At 27.3% G+C, this 18,935-nt stretch overlaps 1 protein-coding gene across 1 annotated transcript in view; it reads right to left on the bottom strand.

Annotated features, from left to right (window-relative positions):
* Window positions 1-6,831: 6,831 nt before the first annotated feature.
* The window catches only part of LOC107450774 (tyrosine-protein phosphatase non-receptor type 9), a 35,961-nt gene continuing 23,857 nt past the window's right edge, over window positions 6,832-18,935 (bottom strand). Inside the window, exons 8-11 of the mRNA XM_016066672.4 lie at window positions 18,132-18,292; window positions 17,043-17,272; window positions 15,167-15,374; window positions 6,832-8,018 (exon numbers count right to left, since the gene is read on the bottom strand). Coding sequence (XP_015922158.2) covers window positions 7,792-8,018; window positions 15,167-15,374; window positions 17,043-17,272; window positions 18,132-18,292 — 826 coding nt within the window. The 3' untranslated portion in view covers window positions 6,832-7,791. The remainder of the gene's footprint in view (window positions 8,019-15,166; window positions 15,375-17,042; window positions 17,273-18,131; window positions 18,293-18,935) is intronic.

Raw genomic sequence — 18,935 nt, 5'->3', positions numbered from 1 at the left:
TAAACAACATGCTTTATTTTTGATGAAATGTGAAAAGTCACCAATACAATTCATTAACAAAAATGTATGAAATTTGCTCAAAATATGAGTATAAATTATTCCTCAAAGGTATATATTTTTTAACAAAGCACAACTCTTAAGAATTGAGAGATTCTTTCAAAACAGTTGTTTAAAATTTAAGATAAAACAAGATTAAGCATTTTAGGAAACACAACATTTGAATCTTTGTTGAAGTATAAATTCTTTTAAAAACCACAAATTTGAAAACTTTATGCAACTACACTTAAAATAATTTTTTAAAAAAAGAAACGCTTGTACAGTAGTACACACATGTGCAAATTTACATTTTAATAGTAACAAGAAGAAAAGTAAGTAAATATAAATTTGATTAGATAAAAAAAAATTAGTTTTAAGTTTAAATTGTTTAACATTTATAAAAAAAAATAATCATCCACTAAAAAAAAAAAATTTAGAAAACCAATTTCAGTTGATATGTTTTACATTTTATTTACATTAAATATTTATTCATTGTAACTGTTTATTTACTTTTAAGCTATCATACCAAATGCTAAAATATAAAGCTTTCTTCAGTAATTTTTAACTAGATTCCCCTATTAAAATTTTTTTTATCAACAGAATTTTTTCTTGCTCTTGATTGAATTCCTATAAATATAAAACTAAAATTTTGCACTATATTAGAATGGCAGTGATTGATTGAAGGTTTAGAAATACTGTAGTTTGATATTGATTCATATCTTTCCTATTCTTTTACAACTGTATGAAAAATTTTCAATTTTAGAAAACTTGTATGAAAAATTAGTCTTTAAATATCTGGCATTCTTCCTTTTTCAATTAAATGTTTTGTGGTTTCTAAAAATACTTAAATTTAGAAAAAAATAAAACTAATTTTGGACAAATAGTAATAAATAATTCTAGTATCACCTACCAATTAATACTAACATACATAATACATCAATAACATTTAATTGTATTAGAAAAATACTACAGTTATTACTTTTATTTATTTTTTGTAATAAATATTTTGTGTACATCTACAGAAATCTATACATCAAGAACAATGTATAACACAGAAGAATAGAATATATTTAAATATTAAAAGTAATTTATTTACAAAAATAATGGAACAATGCAACATTTACAACAGCAATTGTAAAGCCTGTATTGTAACACTGAATGTTTTACAACAATATAATACAGATAAAATATCAACTTCTGAATTTTTCATCCAAAATAATTTAGAAAAAAAAAAATCAAAAATAATTTCATAGATAAAGAATTCTTACAAGCGAGTGTTTTCTGGAAGCTCTATCTAAGACCATTAGAGTCAAAAATTTACACCCCCCAACGAGGTAACCCAAGTTCCAATCATTTGTGATAGCTAAATGTTTTGTATGCAGCTTGATTCACCATGATCACAATGCTCTAATCCCTAGTCATGGTATGATTATCATACAAGGCTTTCCTGGATTTTCTTCACACATAATACAAATGACAGTATTATTAAACAATTTTCCATCCTAAGTAATTTAGAAAAACAAAAATAATTTTATAGATAAGGAATTATTCTTACAAGCGAATGTTTTCTGGGGAATTGAATGAAGCTCTCTCTAAGACCATTGTAGTCAAAAATTTAACCTCCCAATGAGGTGACCCAACTTCCAATAATTTGAGATGGTTAAGCGATTTGTATGCAGCTTGATTTGCCCTGATCATAATGCTCTAATCCCTAGTGATGGTCTGATTACCATATCAAGACTTTCTTGGATTTTACAACAATTTCCACAACAATTATTAAACAATTTTCACAGCAAAAAGTTTGCCCTAATGCTCGATCCAGGAGTTAACATCTAGGTTAGATTCAAAATTACATGGAGCAACAAATTTGAAAATCGATAATGGCACATCTGATATCAGCTGGCTGATCAACACTAGTAATCTGATTTAGATTTTACTCGATAGTTAATGGACAATATGGTCTCAGAAGAAACTTCAATGGTTGCTAGAAGCGCCGGGATAGGGCGTTGGACTTAAGTTCATGAGAACGGGAATCCACCTGAAGAATTCTCGCGTATTAAATGGTAAACTGGTGCACATTAAATCTGCCAGGATCACAAAGCCCTCCAAGTTCCCATAACAAATCAATACCTCTGAGGATACTGATCCAGGAGGTCTTGTCTTCTGGATTGGGTTCAAAATTACAAGGCTACGGAATTGAATAGTGGTAGCCGTAAACTGAAAATTTGGGTAAGCTGTTCAATGACGGTTATAAAATGAAATGAAATGCTAGAAGATGTGTCTTTGTTAGTTCTGGATTAATTTTACAATGTATGCCTAATTATAAATTTTAAAAAATAGTAGAACATTGTATGTAGCAGAAAAACTGTATCATTAACCCTCTGTATTAACCCTTTTTATTAGCTGGTGTTTTTCTTGTAACAAAAACCAGATTCTATCTATATTATTGAATAAGATAAAAAAATTCAATTTAATTTATGTTTCTGCATCCTCTCAATAAAAACACAACTTAATTTTTTTAGCTACCAGGAGTTAGTTCGACCACAGTAAATAGCTAGAGAAATTTCAACTAATTTGTGTTTTTCAAGAGACCTGAAACATAATTGTTAGAGAGTTAATAATAAACCAGAAAATGAATAAAAGAAAATATGAACATTTTAAAAAACATATTAACCTAAAATGGCTTAACAATTTTAACATATAAAATTGATCAAATTTTTTTTTAAATTGTGTATGTGTTCAATGATTAGTAACCGTATAATAGAAATTTACAGCAACTTAAAAACTAGTATTTAATTTTTAGAAATTAAAAATTATATGATATAATATGTTTACAGTTGTAACCTAACTTAAAATATGTATAAATGTATTATAACATTTTAGAAATTTGTCCTGTTTTAGAAAATGTTTAATTTCATAAGTCATTACTTTAAAAAAACGTCATTATGTTTTATATTTCTAAACAAGTAAACTTATAACTATATACTCCATTTATATCAACACAATTGTAAGATTTTTATTGTGATGATTGAAAAGTTATAATTACTTTTATTATACACAAATGATTTTAAAATTATATTATTAATATACTTCTAAAAATTGATTAATAACAAAAAAATAAACAGCTAATAATTGCTTAAACAATGCTTTAAAAATTCTATTTCTGCTCTCAAGAACTGTTTCTTTCACTTTTCAATATTATACATCATTTTGCAAATTAGACTATGTACTAGATAAAAGGATTCTTGGTTTTACCAATTTTATTAATCAAAGACTGATAAGTTAAATTTGTACTGATAAGTTTGACAGTAGCTGGCAGTTTTTGACGAGGAAACATTTAATTCCTTACAGAAAAAGAGAAATATGTACAAACGTAAATGTTATTACTGTTATCAAAAGCATTAATTTATTTAATATGTTTTTTTCACTTGTGTAAAAGGATAGTTTGTTTTAAAAGTGCACAAATTTTATACTTCTATAATAAAAAAGAATTTATTAATACCACTCACTAACACATTTAAATGTCACAGGTGAATATATCAGATTTGTTTTTAAATGTATTTTATAATAGTTCAGAATCAGTAAAACAAGTTACAAAAAATATTTAAAAATGACTTGCATAAATTTTCTTGAACACTCCACTCTAAATGCTTAACCTCAAGATTACAAGTGAACTCATTACAATAAGATCCTCTTAATAAAATGCCAGGCAAGGTTATTTTATAACGATTATTTTAATGTACCTTACACAAGTTTATTTTTTTAAATTAATTGTAATAAATAAACAATTAAAAAAATTTAAATAATATTTAGACTATAATTGAAATGCCTAGTTAAAATATTTTTAATTATGAATTTTACTTCACATATTACTGTATATTTCACAAATTGATGTGAAGATTTTTATCCAAAACAACAGAATGTAAATCAATCAACAATTTTTTTCTTGAATATAATGAAAGAATAAAAGGAAGATTTAGTATATTTTATTAAAATAAAATTTGAATAATAATAATAGAGATAAAATAAAAGAACAAAATGTTTTTTTTTTCTTTCTTCCTTAAGCTTATTTATGTCAGGAAGCAGTCAAAATTTTGATTGGCAAGTAATTATACTTGTAATTGTGTATTTTCTTCAAGCAGAGAGTTGTAATTTGAACACTGTAGCAAGTGGGTGGAAAATTATTTTGATTAATGATAAATTATATCTGGTGACAAAGTCTGCTAGTAGCAATCAGAAACTGATTGAAACTTGTATTATCATCCAACACATAGTTAACTTCAATTTAAATTTGAGCTAACCAATCAGAAAGTAGTCCAAATTTAATTCCAAATTTTCACCCTGATTATTAAATTAAGTTTTAATAATTATAAGAACTTTTAAAAAAACAAATTCTATGATATTTATTTTTGATATTAATCTTTATGTCTTAAAAGAAAATTATGAAAACTTATGAGGATATGATAATGAACATTTTTACATAAATTTAATTAAAATTTGTTCAACAGGCTTTTAGAAAGATGCTAAAAATAGACTGTGACTAAGAAACAATAGATTGTGCACTTATTGAAAAGAATAACAAATTTTGGCAATTGGATGTATTTTGCTCTCCCCTTCTTTATTTTGATTTAGTAGAAATGTCTTTATAAATACTTACAGTAAATTAATGTCATAGTATATAAAAAAAATGTTTGCAACTTTAGGGCCATTTAAGTTATTGGGTCCTAATAAGGAGACATATTGTATGCCTTCATCCTCTTGTTCTAAAAAAAGGGAATTTAAAATTTAGCAAAAACAAGCTTAAATACTAATTGAATGCCCGCTTTTATGCATGTAATTGGTATTTCTAATTCCCCAAATGTGAAAATTTTTAGATTATATACAAATTTATTACAATTAATGCGCAAGTTATGGGACAATGCGTTAGTCATTAATGCGCAAGTTTTCTAAATAGTGAAACATAACTATAGCTAGGCATTTTAACAATAATAATTTTAAAAATTGTTTTAAGACAAGAAAATGCATCTGTAGTTAGTTTCCTGTTATAAAGCAAATAGTGTGACTATTGTAGAAAGTATTAATACTATAGCAAAAGTTCTGCAATTTATATTCATGCATTTAGTTTCAAATACAGTTAATGAAATTTCACAGATAAAATGAAAATGATTACTTTTAAATAATGAAATATAAATAAATGATAAACAAAAGTGTAAATATGACACATATCACAATAAAAATTCAGAAGGAAAATATATATATATCTTTTACAGTCTTATCAAAATAAAAAATTGAGTCTTAAAGAATTTCTTAAACAAAATCACACTGCTATTTCTCAAAAGCTTTAAGAGCTTGATATGTTCTATTCATCATAAAACAAATTTTTTTTTCTCAAATTTCTTTATAAATTCAGATATTTACCAAAAATATACATAAGATGTATTTTTATAGTTGGCTTAACAATGTACATAGCATATGTTATATGAAACTACTAGCAAAGTGCATTTAAAGACATTTATAAGTAATATTATGATGTTTTAAAAAAAAAACATGTACCATTGATAATATAGGAATAGAATCATTGCAAACAAAATTATAAAATGAAAATCAACATCCCTGTTGTAGCTTTCAATGAAAGAAAAAATTTATATTTATATACAGGTTTTGTAATAAATTTTATGTAAAAATTAGAACTTCCTTTTCAAGAGTAAGAATTAAATTAATGATAACTTTTCCAATACAGTAGAACTCCGATTTAACCAGCCACTCCATTAATAAAAACTTCCCTCTATTGGCATCATTTCAGTCTGGTATTTTATTTTCTATATTAATAATTTAAAATAAGTCCGGTATTACAAGCGCCTTCCTTAACTACTACCCGGAAATACTGACGTACTTAGTTACAGTATTTTTACCCAACTATGGATACATTTCATGTTTTCTTTATTTTTCTCGCGTTGAGGATGGTAGCAAACAAAGTTTCCTTCAACGCCGACAAGTGAAAAGATCACATCGCTTTTGTTGAAGGGGACTTCATCTTTCTAGTGAGTCATCACGTATTGAGGTGGCATCCATTATGCACATACATTACTCCACGATCCCCTATAGGTTCTAAGCCGGTATTGCACTGATTAATGAAACATATTCTATTCTCTTTTCACACCAATGTCTGTTTATCAATCAAAAAATGGAAAAAGGTCCGTTAGATGTCACTGGGAACTTAAAAGGTGGTTTTTCTACTCCTTCGGTGGTGTGACCTCTTGAAACGGCGCTTGATGCTGTCACTGATGTTATTTTGGAGAATGAGTTAGAGCTGGATAATGCAGAGTTATTAGAATATTCGCAATGTGACAGCAATGTTTTAATTTGCAAGACACAGTCCGCTTCAATCGCTGATATTATGGAATCTTTCGGTGAAAGCAGTGGTGAAGATGTAGCTGAATGTGGCACATCTTCTCCATCTTATAATAACGGTGTGGTTATGTTACAGAATCTCAATTTTTTTTCCCCCGAGGATATGAAGGTCAAGAAAAAAAGAGATAGATACAAATGAGATGTTTGAAAATTCGTTGCATTTATTAAAATTAAGGAATTCAAGACAAATGAAAAGATCTGTGTTTTTTTTTAAATCTAAATGATATAAGTTTTAAATATTTTATTAAAATCATATCAATTGATCATATTGAATTTTTAAAATAAATTTGTTTATTTTTAGTTTACATAGTAAATAAGAAGATAAATATGTATTATTATGCTATTTTATATCACTTTCATACCTCCGATATTGCAACTTTCCGCTTTTAACTACGCTTGTGACCAGTCCCACAAAGGTTGTTAAATCGAGGTTCTACCATAATTTATTTACTTTTAGGTATTTATTTTCATGGTATTGGGTGACAACTTAAAATATCAGATAGAAGAAAAAAGTAATGTAAGGTTTGCTGCATTCTGTTAAGGCAACAAGTTAATTTATTCTCTTCAAGTTTAAAAATTAGTTACAAACTTTGTCAGTAGATGGCACAACAAAATTGAAAATAAAAACTAAATATAATTGTTTTTGCTGCAACCATTTTAATTATATTTGCAGGGACAAGTAGTAATTTTGTCCTTAGACCAGGCCAAGTTATTATGTAAATGACATCAGCTTGGTAGCGTTGTTTTACAGTTTTTCTTTGTTAGCAGTGCCATCTGTAATTAACTTTGTAACTAATTTTAAAATTTTGAGAAAGTATATTTTCTAGTTTCTAGCAGAATGCAGCAAAATTACTCATTACTTTATATACGGTAATTTATATAGCTGATTTGATTTTCTAAATCATCAATAATTAAAGTAACAGGCAGTTGCTGTTAATTGCTTACTTCTTGGAATAATTGCATAAATCTTAAGCAAATATACATATATTTTAACATACACTCAATGCTTGTATAAAAATAAAAAACTTATAAATAGCTGAAACCATAATTTACAAAATGTTTTGAAAAGCATTCAAAAACAAATATTTGCACAAATAACATGAAAGTAAACTAGTAGTATGGAAAAAGCTACCTCAGGGAAGAATCTATTAATGAGCACAAACAGGAAACTTTCACACAAAAAGGCTGCAAGTTTTTTTTTTTTTTTTTTGGCAATAACACATTTAAAAAAATAAATAGGACAGCAGCATAACAAAAGCATAACAGTGTTTACACTGACCTTGGTAAAAATAAAGCTTATTTAAATAAATAAACATGCCACTTTTGAAAAGTGGACAATGTATTTTACTCAGACTCTGAATCACTATCATTAAACCCAGATAAATCCACATCCTGCAAAAGTCCATGACTAAGGGCATATTCCAGGAGAGCCAGGTGACAAAAAACATATTGGTCTGGCATTTGTATGCTAAGAGCTCTTTGAGAGCGAATTTTTTCAACGGTTGTGCGCACATCAATAAGGCTAGTTGCTTCTAATCGGCAAATACAAATGTCCAAGGTGATGAAAGTACCTAAAATAATGCATAAAATTTTTTAAATACTATGCTGTTTTATTTACTTGAGTCCTAATTAACATTATATTACATTTTTTTAAATCTTTCTTTTTGAACAATTTTTATTAATTGGAGCAAGTTCAAAATAATCTTATAAAAATAATGGATTCCAAGATAGTGGAACAGCAATCACAATTACTATAATATGTATGCTAATATGTATAACATAACAATTACCATCCATACATATCATTTTAAGATCTATAATGATAAATCACCATAATGTTGATAATATCTATAAGATAATTACTATCTATATTTATAATTTGAAGATCTATTATAACAAATCACTATGACATCGATAATATCTCTAAGGTAACAATTACTATCCATGTTTGAAAGTCTATAAAAATAAATTAAAAGTAATTCTTAAAATTACATAAGTACATAGTAGACAAGCCAACCTAAGAAATAAGCAAAACAATAATAAATATTCAAAAATAAATAAATTACATAAATTTATTTTAGTACAGGCTTTTTACCCATAAAAAATAATAAACGAAAAATAAATCATCAAAAAAAAAACTGACTTTAAAAACTTTTCGGAAACTATTCTTGGTATTGTTTCCCATTTAGGAAATTCTCGAGAGGTTCTAAAAAGGAATTAATGATAAGTCAATCGGGCTACAAAAAAAAAACTGATCTGGAGAAGAGTTTTGGGTACTATATGCAAAGTTTGCAGGGTCAGTTGATTCATACACTTGTTAGGAAAAAATGCCTAAGAAAATAATTTGGGGACACGAGGTCCTGAGATAGGGCATAAAAGCCAGAGAATTGAAAATTGAGAGCTAAATTACCTGACATTCCATTGTAAGCTAGTTATAGCAAAGCGTGGTTATTTCTGACAAACAGAAAAATGTCTGAAGAAAAATGGAACATTATGTTTATTTGAAACTTTAAAATCTTGAATTGCAGGAAACAAAAACTATGCATTAAATTTAAACAAACACTATAAACCAGATATTTACTCGTGCTTAGAGCACAGACAGAGAAAACTTCAACATGACTAGAGGGTTGGGTAAACTAAACAGTGAGAGCTAGTATAGCACACACAAGTTGGCTTAGATCCATTTACAAGAAGCGTAGAAAAACCCAAACAATGTTATCTGCAAATGATGCTATAATTAGATGCAGTCAGGAGTTTAGTTGTACCATGCCTCCCGTGGAGAAATTTAAGAATATCACGACTGCCGAGACAACACATATAATGGATCAATTTTATAGATACACACTATGAGAAGACATCTTTCTATCGTCATCAATTAAATATAAATAAACCTGTGAGTATGGAATCTGGCTGAAAAGCTTAGAACTTGGTTGTGTTTTGAACAGTTGGCAGGTCTGAGCATGTACAGTCCGCAAAAAAAAAAAAGATATCACCCTGAATAACTTTTGTTCTAATGATCGGATTTTCACGATCTAAGTGTCAATCTTAATGGTTCCTGGGGGTGACCTCAAATATGCTAATTAATTAGTGCTAACTATTAATTAAGTTACGAAATCAGACACAAAAACGTACTTTCTCTGAATAAACATGTATTTTTTTTTACACATTTGGAATCCTGACCCTTAAAATAGGGGGGGTAGACAAAATTTCGAAAAAAATGGGTTGTAAATTAGGTCGCAATAGGGATTTATATATCTGGCGATGGTTTAAAAATATGCCAAATTACCTCGCCATAGAAGGGGAAATAATTTATAACAACCATAAAGAAACTGAATGAATGACAAGATGGGAGAAGATAGTGCTTCTCGTTGCTAAGCAACCAAAAGAATTTTTCACGTTGCTTTCTGGGCTTTTTTTTTTTTTTTTTAAAAATCTCCTTTAAAAAGGAAATTTAAATAAATTAATAAATTATTTTTGATTCTCCAAGATTATAGAATCTTTGAATTTTTATCTGACATTATTTATTTTTGTAAAGCTGTTTTAATGTAATTTGTATGACAGTTTTGAATTAAAACCAAATTTTCATAAGTTATCATAAATTTATGAAGAGTTGTAGGGTTAAATGCTTTTGCCCCGCACTTCGAGTTTCTTAGGAAAGGAAAAAAAAGTGATCAAGCAAAGGTGGACCTGAAAAAAGATAGCTATTCTGATGCATAATCGCAAAATTTTATAGAAATCACGGTATTTATTTTCGATAAAATTGTAAAACTTAATAAATGTTATAAGGCATTTTAAAAGCATTTTGATATATATATATATATATATATATATATATATATATATATATATATATATATATATATATATATATATATATATATATATATATATATATCATAATAAATAAAAACAAAAAAAACACGAAGGAAATTACGAAAAATAACAAGTTTTATTTATTGCGCATAAGCTGCAAGTAAATAGAACTCATAAAATAAGTAATTAAGTTCAGAATGTAGAAAAAACTTGGGAAAAATTACGGAACAATAAAAAAGGGGGGAAGAAAAATAATAATAAAAAATAAAACAGCAGGAAACCGGAAAAAAAATTCTAAAAATATCCGGAAAATAAAAGATATAATCTTTTCATCAGCTTACACGATTATATCAGCAAAAAAATAGTACTTTCTATTATTGTATCAATATAGCCAAAGTAAAATATATCAATGCAATAGTTTGAGAAGCACTCAAAAAAATTTTACAAAAAAATTACAAACATAATGGAACACAATAAGTAAAAATATCAAGCGAAATCAGAAAATTAAGTATAAAGAAGAAACAGAATAAAACATGAAACGAAATCTATAAAGCGAGCTGCGAATTCAAATGAACTTATTACATGAACGTGAAATTTTTAAAGAATTATTTAAAATATTTTCGAAAAAGATTGCCACATTACAAAATATGAAACCAAAAGCGGAAATTGAGCTAAAAGCTTAAATAGAGGGGTTTTGTATTAAAGTGCGTTCTTACTGCAGTGTTTTGGTTATACCTATTTTATATAATGTGATTATAATGCTTTTTGAATTTATTATTCTGTTTTTATCGGAGAAAATAGTAACTTCGTTAAATCATGAAAATTCTTGGAATTAGACAAGAAAAGTTATGAATTTGAAAATCTAAAATGTAAATAAAGGAAAATAAAATATTTCATTTGAAATCTATTTTTTTATTCAACATTATTTCATTTTATGCTTTACAGAATATTAAAACGGTGCGGAGATCAAGGAGGTATGTAAATAGGAAAATATATTAAAATCCATATCTTAAGTTCAGAACCTTTTTTCATGGCACTTGTTAACCAAAATGCTGTAATGATATTGTTAGCATTTCAATTAAAAGAACTAATTCGTTCTGTTTAAAACTATCTCTATCACACGACTTTTTTTTTTCGAATGTCGCATACCTCCCTTAACTATATCCGTACTTCTTCAACTACGATTAAAATAAAACTTTATTTTAAGGAGCAAGTCAAGAATTTGTACTTCTTAATATTTGCAAATGATATTAAGTAAACTTACTTTGCAGTAAAAAGAGTTGATGTTATTTACACACTCCTTTCGTTAGTTCTTTAAAAAACATGATTAAACGAAAATTAGGTTTATAATACCCTTAATTAAACAAGAGTAACAATTGTTACAGTTTTTACAATAATTTTTCAACTCTGACACTCTTTTCATGAGATAACTTCTTTTGCCAACGATTTTGTCCCTTTTTTTTTGTTAGTTGAAACCAGCTTACGCATTCCTGTAATTTTTACATTTTATCTTTGAAATTTCAATCTCGAAAGACATGCATGAAGTGACGCCTAGTCCAAAGAATCTAAGTTAAATAGTTGTAAGGCCGATTATTACGAAAACAATTAACTACTCTGGTTCAATGAAACAATTACAGTAAAACTTGGGTAATTTGACCACTTCATGTGCATTGTTTTAGTGGCCAACGTAGACAAGTGGTCAACTTATAGAAGGGGTGGGACATTGTTTACTTTTTCATTTCCTACATGTTGCTATACATTAAAATTTTTTTTTTTTACTTGACTTAAAAATTTGATTTAGCAAATGGCCAAATGAATATCTCAAGAAATGTGTTTAAACCTAAACGAACTTCAATTTGTTACACAGAAATAATTTTAATATTTAACTTTTAAAAAAAAATTATTTTGTTAGTTATGCATGTGAAGTGTTTAATAAAAATAATTTCTTAAAATATCAGAACACGAAAACATTGAAAATTTTAACAAAACAAAATTATTTTAACACTTTAAAATTTATTATGTTATTACTACGCATACAAGCCTATTTGCTCACTATTGCAACTGGAAGAGCAACTTTTCAATGAATGAATGAACGAAATGGTCAAAAGCTGACTCCCTACACTTTCCCCAGATGGTCAACTCACAAAAAGGTTTAGATTAGCTTTTTACACTATTTCACCAAACAAGTGAAATATTAACATACATTGCGAAATGACAGAAAATTTTCTGAATTTTTTTTTCTGGTCAATTTATGAGGGTTTTAGAATAGAATTTCATAATACTCCTAGACAAAATTAACTTATTTCAGTGGTCAACATACAAGATAGACAGGTGGTCAAGTTACAAAGGTTTTGCTTCTTTATTATGTAGGAAAATTTCCGTTCTTGATAATTGAGGTCAACTTATTCAGGTGTAAAACTTACAAGTGTGGTCAACTTGGCAGGTTTCACTGTATAAATAAATCATTAATATTCTTGTTTTTTTATTACGAAATATTAGGAGAAATTTGTATACATAATTTCTTCAAAACGTGTGTTAAAACTATGATTATAAGTTATTTAAGAAGAAAAAAGTCAAATGGAGTAAAAGAACAATTTTTGAGATGATGATTCTAAAAATAGCACACTTTTCAAATCTTTTTGCAATTTTTTATTTTAGTAGTTGTTTAACAAAACAAGGCATATCGAACATTTTCCTGATATAGCAATATTTTTTTGAACTGTGCAAAAGTTGAGAAATTATACAAACAACTTTTAAAGAAAATATTTTCAACTTTTTAAGACAAAAGGGTAACTTAAAAGGGTTAGCGCACAAGATTAACTTTGAATGTTGAATTAAAATTGCATGCCCATAGTTTTTTGTTCATTTAAAAAACAAAACAATCTGTTAAATTTTTCCCCTGTGCGCACATACGCATTTACTTTTCATTACTCGAATAAATAAGAAGTAATAAAAAAAAATAAAATTAATAATTTATCTTCATTTTTCGTAAACAATAGTATTTTTAGTAAATAGTCAGCTGTTCTGCTTCGAATGATATTGAGTGTGATCAGTAGAATATTTTTAATTTCTTAACAAGATTTAATTCTCAGATAGCTGGCAATAATTTTAAGTTTTCTTTCAATAAGAACTTAGCAATAATTTAAAAAGTAATTTTATTTTAAAGAAAAACATTAATTAAAGTACTTAAACAATTGATTAGTATATTATTGGAAAAATATCTCCATAATAGAATTTAAAAAAAATTGCATTAAAATTCAATAAAAAAGTTAGAAAAATAATTCTGCGAAACACGCATAGACACGTAATTTACAAATTTATTTTAAGATTAAGGCGATATATAAGATGTAAAGAAGTTTTAAAAAACTTTACTCTAAACTCAGCTGCACGACAGCCCATGGAGGGCCAAGGCCTACTATGCCCATCTCAGTTTTCTGGACCTAGGGCTCTGGGGTGCAGGAGCAGATGTTCCGGTCAGGTGGTCAGCTGAACGCGGAACCCCCAGTGTTTAGTTCCCAATCATGCTTGGTACTTATTTATCGACCCACTGAAGGGATGAAAGGCTGAGTCAGCCTTGCCCGGCCCGAGGAACGACAGGGCGAAGCGCTACCGCTCAGCCACCGGGGGAAGTTTTAAGATGATTAAAAATGTTGACTACGCATTCGTATTAATAATTATAAAATATATATTCAAGAAATTGATAAATATATTATTCCAAATCTATGCATACGTGTGTATATTATTGAAATTGTATCAGTTATTGAAAAAGAAAATCAAAAATTAAAAAATAATCACATTAAGTAAGCACAATCTGGTGCATAATCATATTCTATCAGAAGCACGCCTTTATAAAACTAGACATTCGTTGAATAAAGTGTTTTTTATTCAAAATGTTTTATTCATAATTTCTTTACTAAATTACAAATACATTATTAAATGACTAAAAAGAAACATCGTATTTTATAGTTTGAAAGAAATAAAATTAAAAAGATTAGCAAACGATTATTAGCGAAAAAAATATGAATGAAATTTTACACTACGCGCGCGAAGTCAAGTTCCTCGCAAGTTTATCACATTTTAATACTAATTGCCCCATTTAATCATTTTTTTATTGTCGCCAAATTATTTTTTTTAAAATAATTAATTTTAATTTTTTTCAGCTTCTAATAAATAAAAACAGTTGAAACTTTAAATTTTTCTATTGAAAAATATGTAGATTATTATGGTATAAAAAAATTCATACCTTATAATTCAAAATTTTTTCATCCTCAATTTAATTAAATAATAAAAAATAATTAATAATTATTAAAAATTATTTTTTTCATGAAATTATCTTTGGGTAAATGAGTTTTATGAGTGGGTGCAATTTTTTTTGAATTGCTTCATTAGTTTTGAAAATATGACTGAAAACGCAAAAAGCGAAATTAACATTAAGGGGTACGAACTTTGGATCGCTCTCCTGACCAAACTATGGGGACCACATTTCCCAGATTGCGGCTACCCCCTATATTTTGAAGGTTAGGAATCCAAATATGTAAAAAAAAATACATGTTTATTCAGAGAAAGTACGTTTTTGTGTCAGATTTCGTAACTTAATTAATAGTTAGCACTAATTAATTAGCATATTTGAGGTCACCCCCGGGAACCATTAAGATTGACACTTAGATCGTGAAAATCCGATCATTATAACAAAAGTTATTCAGGGTGATATCTTTTTTTTTTTTACTGACTGTACAGATACAAGTCATTTTAAATAAGGAAGTTTTATGTAGTGATAGGTATAATTTTAATGTGAATAACATATTACAATATTTCAAGAGCTGAAAATCCATTAAAGTGTGCACACCCACTTAAAAGTTTATTATTTAGAATATTATGGATTAATTGTATATTATTATATACTTACCAGTTCGGCCAATTCCAGCACTACAGTGAATTACTATGGGAGGACCTTTTGGATGTCCTTTCCATTCATCCATAATTGTAGATACATGTTCAGTTTGTTTTTTCCTCACTTTATCCCTAAAGTCAAGCATAGCTAAAGCTGAATGAGGAACACCATAATCTGGCCAACTGGTAAACTGCATGTGATATACTTGGCGAGTTTTATTTGTCTAAAGGAAAATATTCATTTAAAAACACTGACTGAATTTTCTTTCAAGTTAAAATGCAATCTAAATACAAAACTATAAGTTCAATACAGTAAGAAATATTACTAAGAATATTAATAATGTTAATAAAAAAAATTTAAGAACTGCTTATTTCTTCTTTAATGTATTTCAAGTATCTGCCTTTTAACTTCCCTATTAATCCTTACCAAAATTCCCGATTAGTAAAAATGTATGAATTTCTAAGCATTAATTGGATTATTGTTTAGAAATTCATACATACCTTGAAGAGTATTTTTCATTTTGTTTATGAAGCTTGTTTAGCTTTGTTTACGAAGCTATGAAGCTTTTGTTTATGAAGCTTTTTCACTATAAGGTTTAATAACTTACTTTCCTGTTCGTTTTCTTTTTTTTTTTCCTTTTCAAAAAATTTAAATTAATTAATAAAGGTAAATATAATTTAAATTGTCTATATTGAAATCTAGACACTACAAAAACGTTCCTAACATTGCGAAAACTCAAAATTTCTGGATTTCTCTTGGCACAAAAAATAAAATAAACACAGTAGTTTCCCAAAAGCAAGCAAGTTGATCCCTGTAACTAATAAAACTTTAAAGTGGAATGTTATAAAGCATTCCAAATATTCTCAATATAAAGTAGTTGTGTTCCTATTTGCAAATGTTTCAGGTATTTATCTTTTTGAAGAAAGTTACATTTTAATGCTTTATGAAAGAGATGAAAATTATTAGTTTTATGAATATGTAACATCACAAAACATGCAATTTTTCAATTATTAGTACATATTAAAATATATTCTCATAATTAATGACTTAGCTTCACTTTTGAGAAATTTATTTGTACAATGAAAAGGAACGATTTTTATAAATGTATAATATTAAAACTTCATTGTTAATTAAAAGTCATAATTATAAACTTTTGAACTTATGACACTGATTATCAGAATTTTGGTAATATTTTCTTAAACGACTTAAAATATCTCTAACCTCCATACAAGAAAATTGTATCTATACTGAATTTCTTAACTGGTATCAATTAACTTCGTTATAGACTCTACTGTAAATGTATTATTTCAAGATTATTAGTGCCATTTAAGCAAAAATAAAAAAAAATCATTCCCTTTAAAATGATTATAATAAAAGTATATATTACGTGTGCATTAGAATAATTCTTTACTCATCATCAATTATCTAATGACAAAAATTTTTAAGACCATGCAAAATTTTTAAGACTGGAAAAATTTCATATAATGCCGATTTTATAAAAAATTCAGCATTCTCACAACAGCCCGTCGTGGGCCTGGAAGTTATGAACGATCAGGGTGCCCGATTTTGTGGCAAATATAAATTGCCACAAAATGTGGAATTTGTGTAAAATATATTTCCCGAGAAAAACAATATTTTTTTTTAAATGTATCAGAATTTTTTTCTTACCCGTAGTTCAAAGTCATGTTTGACCTACAATTCATGTTTGACCTACAATTCATGTTTGATTCATGTATGTTTCTTTGTAAGATCTGGCATCTTTAAGCTCCTGATTATTGTAAATTTCTTTTTCATTAGTGAAGATATAAAATTAATTTGATTAAATTTTATTTAGGTGAAATATAAATAGATAAAAAAAAGAAGTAACCTGCAACCATAGTGAGAAACCTACTTTCATATTTGTTATTTTCAGATTTGTAACAGTGTAATCACTGAAGTACTCCACACCATCATTCTGAACAATGTAAGGAAGATACTCTTCACTACATCCCTCATCTTTGGGCCAATATTGACCACACTTAACTCGACTACGCTCAATAGTCCGTGTGGTCATCACTATGACACCAACTACTTGCTCCCAAATCATTCTCCAAAAGTCTGGAAATGTTTTGGGCAATGGTCCTAAAAGTTTAATAATAATTCATAAAACACCTATTTATTTTCAGAATAATAATAAGAATGAATAATAATAATGTGTAATGGGCAATTTTACCTTTTAAGGATATCATATTTGTGGACTTTAAATGCACATAACTCAGTTTAAAAAAAATCAAGCGGTTCTAATATCTTTTGCTAAAATAACTCTTGATGGCATTTACAATTACTTACTTAAAATAACACCGCATTTTTAAAATAATGAGAGTTACTATAAAAATGGTGTAGGTGTAAATGACACTGATAACTTTAACAAAAATTATTAGAACTGCTTAACTTTTTTTTTATAAATTATGGGCATATATATGACATTTAACGACAAATATAATATTCGTAAATGGCAGAAATGCCGACACAAAGTATAAATCAATTGCTTAACCTGACGAGGCATCATATCTAGGTATTATTTACTAATATTAATCTCAAAATTTTGTAAATTGCTTTCGACTGGATAATAAAACAAGGAAAAATGTCATCTTAAATTTTAAAAATTGCTGAATTGTTACTTATTGATTAGGTTTTTTTTTCATCTTCCAGTGGTGTAAAAAAATATGGTATCAGATGTGACACATACATTTTTTTAAAACTCTCTCACATATTCAATAATCAGATAAACAGAAGAATAAAAAAAAGCCCACTTTTTTCCAATACATATGGAAAAACAATAAAAATTTAAAATAGAAAAACTTTATTATTGTTGTGTGTCAAAGATAGAATGACAGATTGCTACCACATCATGATCTAAATATTAGAGCATAATAAATAATCATATTATATAACTTAAAAAATACAAATGGATAAATTGAAATAATTTTAATTTACTTACCTTGTGTGGAAATAAAAGCATTTTTTTGTTGAAACCCATCTACGAAATTTCCATTTAGATAGTCAGAATATGGATCAGAATCAACGCAAGACAGTTTTACTCGAGAATGATCATAACATAAGACATCAGAATATCTATTCTTCGCCTGATTGGATTTCAACCTAAGGAAATATTAATTAGTTTTCAGAGAAGTAGCTGACATTTAATTAAATAGTAGCTGCTTAGTATGTTGTGATCTTATTCAACTTATATATTCTCTTTTTATCTTTATTTTATTATTAGTTGTGAAATATTTTTACTTTCGTTTTGGTCTTCAAGCTAATTTTTACTTTTGATTTCAATTTAAGGTTAATTCATTCTATATTCTCAATGCAAAATACTAACCGACCTTGCTTGTATTACTTCCAAAAGCGAGCACCAAACTTTTCTCGAACTTTCTGTAGATAATTAAACAAATGATCTTGTCCTAAGACATTCAAGAGTTCATAACTTTTTCATTTTTAGCAATGAATATGCTACTGGAATAGTATAGACAAATAAAAAGAGATAATATTTAAGTTATAAATTACATTAAATTTAAAGAATTAGTTAGCATTTTTCATTTCAGAGTGCATGATTCCTGTTATTGAAAATGATATAATAATGATTTAAATATAGCTTAGCTTCTGGTAAATATAGCTGAACTTTTAGTGCAACTTTTAGGTGGAAATAGATTTTGTTTCCTTGTTTCTTTACAGCCCACAGTAACTTTGAACAACTGTTTTTTGAAATAAAAGGAAAGAATTTAAACCACTGTGAGACTCC

The sequence above is a fragment of the Parasteatoda tepidariorum genome, chromosome 10 (genome assembly GCF_982258835.1).
Source record: "Parasteatoda tepidariorum strain Cologne lab strain chromosome 10, Ptep-v5.0, whole genome shotgun sequence".
NCBI classification, from domain to species: domain Eukaryota; kingdom Metazoa; phylum Arthropoda; class Arachnida; order Araneae; family Theridiidae; genus Parasteatoda; species Parasteatoda tepidariorum.
The sequence above is the reverse complement of the archived record's forward strand: the minus strand, read 5'-3'. Positions and strand labels throughout refer to the sequence as shown.